The 9,899-nt window shown below is 44.1% G+C and overlaps 1 protein-coding gene across 1 annotated transcript in view; it reads right to left on the reverse strand.

Annotated features, from left to right (window-relative positions):
• Positions 1-9,784, reverse strand: part of lrpprc (leucine-rich pentatricopeptide repeat containing) — a 40,717-nt gene extending 30,933 nt beyond the window's left edge. The window contains exons 1-14 of the mRNA XM_029127424.2: positions 9,569-9,784; positions 8,643-8,845; positions 8,451-8,573; positions 8,170-8,291; positions 7,992-8,050; positions 7,761-7,847; positions 7,552-7,678; positions 7,325-7,469; positions 7,052-7,206; positions 6,804-6,909; positions 6,578-6,685; positions 2,599-2,717; positions 2,375-2,465; positions 1,521-1,590 (exon numbers count right to left, since the gene is read on the reverse strand). Of these exons, the coding sequence (XP_028983257.1) occupies positions 1,521-1,590; positions 2,375-2,465; positions 2,599-2,717; positions 6,578-6,685; positions 6,804-6,909; positions 7,052-7,206; positions 7,325-7,469; positions 7,552-7,678; positions 7,761-7,847; positions 7,992-8,050; positions 8,170-8,291; positions 8,451-8,573; positions 8,643-8,845; positions 9,569-9,747 (1,694 nt within the window). The 5' untranslated portion in view covers positions 9,748-9,784. The remainder of the gene's footprint in view (positions 1-1,520; positions 1,591-2,374; positions 2,466-2,598; positions 2,718-6,577; positions 6,686-6,803; positions 6,910-7,051; positions 7,207-7,324; positions 7,470-7,551; positions 7,679-7,760; positions 7,848-7,991; positions 8,051-8,169; positions 8,292-8,450; positions 8,574-8,642; positions 8,846-9,568) is intronic.
• Positions 9,785-9,899: the final 115 nt, after the last annotated feature.

Genomic DNA, 9,899 nt, shown 5'->3' on the forward strand with positions numbered 1-9,899 from the left:
CGGCTGTAAAAAAGTAACATACCTTCAAAAATGAGAAACAATCTATATTCATTTGACAAAACATAAGTCTCTTACTTTATCCTCTACCTTTGCATTAAATTAGGAGATTTAATATTTTAAAACAATGAATATAAACAATTGCATTTTATTGCAGTAAAGTGAATTTTAAAATGAGTTAATTCAAGGAACAATAACACTGAGTGGTGTTGACACAGCTACTGAATTGACACTGCAGCACCACAGCAGGAGCAACAGATTTCTAGGTCCGACATTCTCAATCCCGCATGTGAGAGAGACAGCTGCACAAAAGCCTGGGAAAGCATGAAAGACAGTCCCACACACACGCACTCACACAGCGGCTAAATGATGACAACGTGCGACATTTCTGGCGTTGTCAGCTAGTTGGTGGAAAGGAGGAGAGAAGAGAGATGAGACATGAGGGGAATAGAGTAGAAGAGGTCTTTAATGATTAAATTATCCCCTGACCTTGTCTTTGACAGGGGCAGGTCCCGCACTGCAATGACGCAGCGCTCGCACACACGCGCTCACAAAAGGCACAGACACACACATTCCCCAAGTGACAGGCCCAATTATGACCCTGTCAGGCAGCGTAACAGTCAGGAGTGTGTAGGTGTGTAACATGTGTGCATGTTAACGCAGTGAGAGAAAAAAAGGAGAAGAAGCACATTCAGCGACAATAACGGATAAATTACTGGTGAAGATCCTGAAATACCTGCATGAAAATATGCAAATTCAAAATCTGGCAACCTACATTCATTTGTGGTTTAAAATAACCGTCTATTAATACCAGTTCTACATTACTGCATTTTAATGGTAAAAAAAATCCAGCTATAACCACTATAAACACCAGCTATACGAAAAGAATTATATATGACCTGAATGGAGATTTGAAAGTTAGGCTCAGCCGAGCGTATTTTGGCTTTTTAGTGTGAGAAATAACTTTGGTCCCTGCGGACAAGTCAGCACTTTTCTCTTTGACTCACCTCCAGCCTTGCTCGGGGGCAAAGAGTCTTTCTGAGTGGGTCTGTGGTGTTAAACTGTAAATATTCATAAACACCCCTTCAACAAAAGCCCACAGGTCACACCCCGGTCCTACGGCTACTGTGTGTGTGTGTGTGTGTGTGTGTGTGTGTGTGTGTGTGTGTGTGTGTGTGTGTGTGCGCGCTTCTGAGCAGTGAGAGAGCATGAGTCTGGGTATGCAGGCCACTGGTGGGCATCTGTTAATTTACATATCTCCCACGGTGCTTTGGGGCGAGAGCTAAGGGATGACGGCCTCCATATGCATGAGGCACCCGTGTATATGCGAGCGTGTGTGTTTTTCCTGCAGCTGCCCACATACACGGCCAATGTTGGTGTGATAGGCTGCACATGTCATATTCTTAGCATATGCTGCGGTGACCACTTCAGTGCTATAGGCCTCCCTAAAAACATCGCTGACGAGTTCTGATGCAAAATATGGAGATATATGGAATAAACTATAGGAGGACACATTCACTTACTTCCTGAAGCCAACGATGAGGCTGCCAAGGAAGACATGGGGGTCCAATGACTGCACGGAAGGATTCAATACTAGAAAAAAAAATAAAGAACACATTTGATTTTGGCAAAGCCTTCAGCAGCGCGTGCACCAGTTAAACCCCAGACAATTTCAGTTGTTGTATCTACTGCATCCAGACAATGACTGGAAATTTAGGTTTTCAGTCTAAAAACTGCTTCACACTCATTTTAAAGCTAAGAAATACAAAGCAGATAGTTCCAACAGTTCAGTTATTCTTCAAATTATTTTTTAGATCTGGTATGACAGACAGCAGCAGGAATGTAATTAATTGTTCACTGTATAAAACGCTGAAAAATGCCTTCTGTTACATCAAGGTTACATTTTTAAATTGTTTCATTTGAGTGGCCAAAAGCCCAAAAGCCACATTTTAATTGTTCAATTTTCAGTGATATTAAACAGAAGAACATTCTTAGACTAGTTGAAAGCAGCATTTTTTGGCATGTTTTTACCTGATAAACTCTGAAGGACACTGGAATATGTAGAGGAAACATAAGTGTATATGAAAGTGAAGGATGTGATGAAAGACAGATAACAGAAAGACTCGTCCATTATTGAAGAGCTTTCTCTACCCGTCCCTGTCAGTTGAGGCTCCTCTCCTTCGCGCTCTTTACATATTCACACGGACTAATCTCTTAAAAGGCCTGATGAGCACCGAGGAGTAAGTGGGCAAATGTGTGTGCGCGCAAAACTGGGCCAATTAGCCTGCAGGCGAAGCGGCGATTTTCATGATGACGGCAGCTCGAGATGCAGGAGAGCGCCTCAGGAATGAGTCAAGACTGCGTGTGCTGGACTTACACAGAGCGTAAAGTTCAGCCAGGTTCTTAACAGCCAGCAAGCGAACCTCTGAAAACATAAAGCCCTCGGACTCCAGAGAAATGCCTGCGTCCTGGAGATTAAAAAAATAAAACACTTTGTCGTCTGAAACACTTTAATGCTCTCTTACCAAGTTTAACCACACACATTAAGACTTAATGCTCCCTTACCAAGTTTAACCACACACATTAAGACTTGTAGATTACCTTGAGGGTCTGTCGGGCTTTCTCCAGGTCGGAGAAAACAGGGAGGATGTAGTTGGACAACGTGTCCACATCAGGGGCCACGCCGAGCTGTTGCATGCTCTTTACCAGATCCACCACACCTGCAACAAACAAGTGATAATTATCAGTTATGTCCATAAAGACTAAATGCATTTGTTTGGTTTAACAGAGTATAAGCTTCTCAGCCAGCGGCCAGCCTGTGGCTTGAATAGTAAACATATTCAATATTCATCTGCAGCATTTGCTTTAATAATAAAAATACCTACTTGTATTTGTTTAGCTTTTGAATATTAAAAGCAAAAACTTATTCAGTCATTTTAATCAAGTCATTTTTCTACACTCACTCATGAACCGGCCTGGAGCTGTGAAGGCACCGTTTAAATATGGGTCTATGAAATGAGTTGGCACATGTCTTCCCACCCCTACAGTTGAATTACCAGCACAGCTACCACCCGTCCCCTCACACAGACCTCCACCTCTGACTTGATGGAAACGTGTACATAAACATGCACTCGACCTGAAGTGGACTCCTGCACCACCACCCTGCTTTCCAGCAGAGCCTGGAGGTCTTGCCCGAGGGGGGAAAAGGGCCAAAACAGCCACATGCATATGGAACAGTCAGCCGCACACTCTCAATACGCCTGCGAGAGTCTGAGTGTGCGCACAGCAGCACTTTGCATATGTCCAGGAGCGCACCCGCATAGGACACGGACCTAAATGAGTGCATTCATTACTGGACAGTTTTAGGACGGAAATATCAATGCATCAGTCGGCCACATATGGCCTCAATGTACCAATACACCTTGTTCCCATGTGGACTTTAGCAAACTACCTTAAAGTGCTTCCTTGGCTGCTCACACTCCCCACTCAGGTTCAAGAGCACACGTACAGCTCTGTGGTTTCGCATCCTCCTGGGACATGTGTGTTCACCTGGCAGTCTCTCTTTAGCTGAATAAAAGATGAGGGCCAGGCTTTTATACGCCATTAAAACCTGCGGCTGGGACTGCATTCTCCCAGGTAGGGCTACCTGAACCGCTCCATTTATCCAGCCTTCCCCTCTGTCCATATCACTCATTCATCTGCCCCTCTCACTCTCCATCTTCTCTTTCAAGAAAAAGTAAACTGGTGATCTTCCTCTTTCTTCTCAATGGAGGATCCCCCCCATCCCATCCTGCCGTCCATCTATTCATTCTTAGCCGGTCATCGCTTTCACCCAGCTTTCTTTTTTTATGAAAGAAGGGAAGGAGCACCTGCTTTCCTCTTGAATAATCCATAATCAATTACAGAGTGAGCAAGGAAACAAAAGTGAATGGAAAGCTGGATTTAGAAATGCACACACCAGCCTCTTCTGGCTGCACGTCACAGCATCTAATCATTAGGACTTTTCTGTTTCCCAACAACGCTTGAATATTTTGTACAAGTTATTTCTGTGACATATATATAGAACCCTTTCAAATCCCAAGCACATACTAGCATTTTTGTACTAGGGTCACAATGGTTATTGGGTTCCTTTGCGATAATCAGGCGTGTGTAACCTCTGCCAGAACAATACAAGTAGAGATTCAGCAGGACAGAAGTGAAACGAGTAGAGGCCTCTTCAGGTTGGTCAGCATAGAGTCTGACAACCATCCAGGCAAGAAGTATCAAAGTAGTGAGTTAAGCATGGCAGTGGTCACAAGATATCACCATCAGATTCATGTCTTCAGGTTAACTGTCACAGATGAGAAGCGAGGGAGGAAAAAGGGGAGGAAAGGAGGAGCGGAGTGAACCGGTTGCTGTCATCTCCGCCCGTGCTCGGACATGAGTACATGTCACTTCTCCTTTCCTTCCTCCTCCAACACCATCTGTCTCCTCATCTCTCCATGTGCAACTCTAAAGGCAGACTTAGTTTGAGGCGATGGCTGACTCTCAAAACAAAAGAGTTTCCAGGAAATCTTGTCTCACCTTTGCACTTTCAAATATGTTCTTATATATTTCCTTAATTAATTGAGGCCAGAATACAGTCAACAGAGGAATGAATTAAGGATTTCTGGAATTCAGTGTTAGAGTTCTCGAGTTTTGATAAACAGGTTTGTATATAAGGTCACATAAATGGAGTAAGGTGTGTGTGTGTGTGTGTGTGTGTGTGTGTGTGTGTGTGTGTGTGTGTGTGTGTGTGTGTGTGTGTGCAGGAAGGAAAGCGGAGCAGACAGGGGAACCTTTAAGTCTCACGTCTCCCAAAACACACAAGGCCAGAAACACTCTTCCTCTACAGTCTCGCCTCCCTCTCCCCTCCTGTTTTTTTCTTGTTTCATCATGTCAGATGTGATAAGACCGCGCTGCATCGCGAGTCCTGACAAGAGGTGACTTGCTGGCGGCAGGTGGGAAGTACGGCCCAGCATATGCTTCCGCTAAACCCACACCTCATCAAAATGCAAAAGGATTTTTCCCTCCCCTCTTCATCGTACGCCTGCCCATCCCTCCCCTGCCCACTCTCCCATTCCACAGCTCCGGCCTCTCTGCCCGCTAGTGACACCTGTGGACAAAAAGTGACACGGCGCTTAATATTTCATGGGCCGTGCACAGTGGGGCGCGTAATCCAAAGTGAATTCCCTCAGAGCGCTTGCATTTACATGAAATCAAGTCACTCCGCATCAGTCACATCACCTGCACTCCTCCCCAACCCACCCCCGACACACACACACACACACACACACACACACACACACACACACACACACACACACACACACACACACACACACACACACACACACACACACACACACACACAACACCACCCCACACACACACACACACCACACACACACCCACACACACACACACACACACACACACACACACACACACACACACACACACACACACACACACACACACCTCCTGCAGCCACAGAGTGACAGAGAGGAAGAAAGGGAAAAAAAAAAGAGGCTGCATCATTCATGAGGGTTAAGGCAAACACCACCAGAAACAAGCCAGTGTGTGTGCAAGAACGAAAGGAAGTTTCTCCACTTTCTGTGACGGAGTTGATTCCATTAGATCTGTTTGTCCAGCTTTAAGATCAGGTCAGAATCAAAGGCTGTTTGTGTGTGGTTGTGCATGCATAAACTTAGCCCTGTCCACTCTATCGTCCTGCCCAGGTTGGCGCTGAGCATCTCACCCTTCAAACTAAGAATCTGTCTCAGCCACACAAAGAAGTCAATCTGCAGCGTCCCCGCAGTGGTCTAACCAGTGTCTCTTTCCTGCCAGTTCAAATGCTGTCAATTAGCTAACAGGGGAAAAATACATCATTTATTAATTGCCTTAAAAACCCCAAAGAGAGCCAGAGCTCAGCATAAATAAAGCACTTAAAAGCCAAACCGCTGCTGAATGCGTTTGACAGGGTATGTTCACTAATGACTTGTGAACTCTGACAAGTCTCTAAATGCTGGTTATCTGTCACTGAGACGATTTCCACCAACAGCTCAGAGAAACAAAAAGATAATTTCCTTCAGCAGAGACAAAAATATTCCCTTCAGCTGCACCTGCTGAGCCATTTATCAGATTTAAGTGGCAGCTGGAGGAGACAAAAAAAAGTGAAGACATCAATGCAGTGTTTTCCACAGTGTTAAGCAAGTGTCCAAAAAAGTCAAACAGCACACGTTTGACATCTAAATTGATTTACCACTGACAAAGTCTGAAAGATTAAAGATATGGTTTACATTTATGTTTGCGCATTATTTGATACTGAAAGCTGGTGCGTTTTAATTTAAAAGAGCACAGACTTTGAATATGTCTATCTATTTTTAGCTGCTGATAAAAAGGTGGCAATATATACACAGCATTATTAGAGTCTAATGTCAGCACCTGTTTCTGTTTGGTAGTCAAGTGTCCAAGATTTGTAACATATAATCCTAATTTTAAAACAAATAGTTTGCCAGCATTTGTGTGTGAGTGTTTGCATGTATTTGTGTATTTGTACCATTCACGTTGTTGTCTTTAACATGCGGAACCAGGAGGGGGAAGAAATAGTGTGGCCTTATGGGTAAATCCTGCTCCTTCATTTTCTGCATCAGCTTCAAAGACACTTCTGCAAAAAATTTAAATAAATGCATTCTATCAACAACAGACAGCTAGGCATCACATACAGACAGACGCTTTGATGTGATGATCATAATTTATGCAAGTATGTAAATGAAAAGGCGTACCAGTCTTCTTAGCACCAAGTGCACAGAAAAGACAGAAGACGAGTGGTGCAGTGTGCAGATTAGACTCCTCCAAGTCTTTGCAGTAGCTGGTGATCTTCTCTACTGCCTGTGGAATCAACACATATGACAGATGTCAGATATAGACAATCAAACTGAAACTAAATACACTCAAACAACTAACAAAACTACAAAAACCCATTTCTGAACCAGTGTAGGTGAGATAAGTGTTCTAGTTTGTGTCCTCGTACCGTGTCCATGTCAATACAGTGTCTAAGGAAGAAGCTGCCCATTTGGGGAGAATCGCTGACGCTGTTAGACTGCATTTTGGGGAAAGTCTTCAGGAGTGAAAGAGCTGTGTCCTCCAAGCCCTGAGTGATGAGGCTCAGGCACATGTTCATGGCGTCTGCAGAGACATCAGCACCATCATTTTCATTACAGCCAATTTGTTAGCAGCCATTCATTAAATTTTTCCTCAGCACACCGATAACGTACACAACACAATTTTTTACATTTGTGCATACCTGCAACATAAGTCCTCTCGTGCCTCAGGCGTTCAACTATCTCCGGGATGTGCTGCTGGTGTCCGGCCTTCGCCAGGGTGAAAATTATCCGCATGAGGTCTCGATCCATTAGACTGCAGTCTGCATTCTCTGCAGCCTCCAGTGTCTGAAAAAGAGGAGGTAAAAGAGGTGGAAAGGAAATTAGAGAACAAAAAAAAAACAAAGAAAACACACACACACACACACACCTTTTTTAGACTGTCCATATCTCCCTTCTCAGCATAGGAGGTTAGCAGTGACATGTATGTGTCAGGTCCTGGTTCAATTCCTGCTCCTCGCATCACAGACAGGATGTTATGAGCACTATCCATATCCCTGCATAGTAATAAACATGGCAGAGTCTTTAGTAACAATAACTAAATATTTGATATTAAAAAAAACATTATGTAATGCTCACCCTGCACGAGCATGACCCATCACCAAAGAGTTGAAAACAGCTTCAGTTATGGGTAAATCTTTGCTCTTCATAAAACCCAATATGGTGCTGTGAAAGCAGAAAAGATGTTTAAACGCCCCAATGCTGTAACATTTAAATAGCTTCATACACAAATCTATTATAGCTCAAATGAAAAGCCTTTGAGGATAATGTTCTACAAAAATCTATAATAAGAAGAACTGTATGTTTCACCTGGCTCCCTCTATATTTCCATTCTGGCAGAAGGCTGTTATGAGTCTCTGGTAGGTAACCTGAGCAAAAAAGAAGATAAATACAAGCTGATAAAACATCATTATGCAGACGCTTAAAGCTGAATGCTGCTTTTTTTGTGTGGATCGAGTGTGGGGGTACCATGAACTATGGTGCTTACTCTATTAGGCTGCACATTTGCTGCTTCCATCTTGGCCAGGAAATCAGTGGGAGAGAACTTGAACTCATTCTGCAGGTAAACCTTCAACAGGGCATTGTAGTGACTGACATCATACTGAGCACCTGGAAAAGAAAATACAGGTATCTAATGCCCAAAGCACAAATGAATTCCTTTACAAGATCTAAATACTGTAGAAAGCCTTTAATAATTCTCATAAGCTTCTATTAAAGACGACGAGATCAAATTCAACAAACAGTGCGAAAATTGATGCTGCCTCTCACCCAGCTCCTGCAGCTTCTGCCACATGTGGTGGGCCAGCTCAGTGCGTTCTTCCATGTGCACCTCAGGTAGCAGAGTCCCACAGCTACGCAGCAGCAGCAAGGCCTGGTTACCACTGGGATAACCTGCACGGGACCGGAAGGTAAGAGATGAGGATCAGGACATTTATATCTTTTATATGATAGTCCTCAGACCTGTCCTGCAGGTATCATGGAAGATGCGGAGCAGCAGAGTCTTGGTGACGCGACCAGTTCTCCTCACAGAGCTGTCCAGCTTGTCCAAAGCCCAGTCAAACATCTGCGCCTGCTTGGACCGCACTGCAATGCTGGGCTCATCATTCTGCTCTGTGGCCACAGCGTAGCTACGCACAGACCCCAGAGCAGCCGGCCACACGCCACTGGAGGGGAGTAGATGATCACAGACAAGGGATATAAAATACAAGATTTCCTATAAAGGTGAGCAAGACACTGTTGGCAAAATGACTGAATAGAACCTGGTGTTTTATAAGAACAACAGACGCCAACATGGACGTGTTACCATATCAAATGCTGTCTGAGGTTTTGGCAGAAGCTGTGACCTTGAGAAAATTGCCACAGCAGAGTAAACCATAGCTGCTAACTAAGACGTTTAACATGGACTGAGGCAGGTGATGTAAACAACCGTTAGTAACTACGTACTTCCAATGCCACTGAATTAGGCCAGAAGCTCTGCTCTGCCTAAACCTTTAATGATGGGCCTGCTGCTAGGAGCTAGCTTGAATCCAAGTCAGGCTAATATCAAAACTGAAGCATCTATACGAGAAACCTGGTGTTGCAACAACTATTAAAATATATGGGCAAAATTAAAATACAAGCTTCAAAATAATATAAACTGAGAATACACAGGTTGTAAACAACCTTTTCGAATCAGAGGACAAGTTTAACTCTGAATGACGTTAGCAACGTTTTGTGACGTTGCTGGAAGCTTCTATTATGACATAATATACACACATAAACGCGTTACAGGACACACTATAGGTTTTGTCTGCATGTATAGATGTGCTGCTGTTCACACTGCTCCTCAATGTCAACCTGATTCACGTGTGCATCACAGCTACACCTGCTAACAGCTTGCATCGTACCTGGACACATTTCCTGATGCAGGGCTGATCTGACGGAAACAAACTCCGGTTCTCCTGCCGCCGGGAGCTCCGCCGTAGAACCGGCTGATTAGCGGCCCGCTTCTTTTGGTTCCTGTGACCTGGAGCACGCCAGAAGGCGAAAATTTGAGTAGCCGGGCTGATCTCAAGAGCGCAGCCATGTTTCGTATTGCAGCGTGGAGAAAGGACACGCGAACCACGTGACGGGACATAAAAGCACCGCGAGAATCGCGTCTAAGCGCGAGACTGCCACAAAAACGTTCTTATGCTCTTGGTTTAAAAAAGTACTCATATGTTTTGCTTAAATAACAAC

The sequence above is a fragment of the Betta splendens genome, chromosome 15 (assembly GCF_900634795.4).
Source record: "Betta splendens chromosome 15, fBetSpl5.4, whole genome shotgun sequence".
Lineage (NCBI taxonomy): Eukaryota > Metazoa > Chordata > Actinopteri > Anabantiformes > Osphronemidae > Betta > Betta splendens.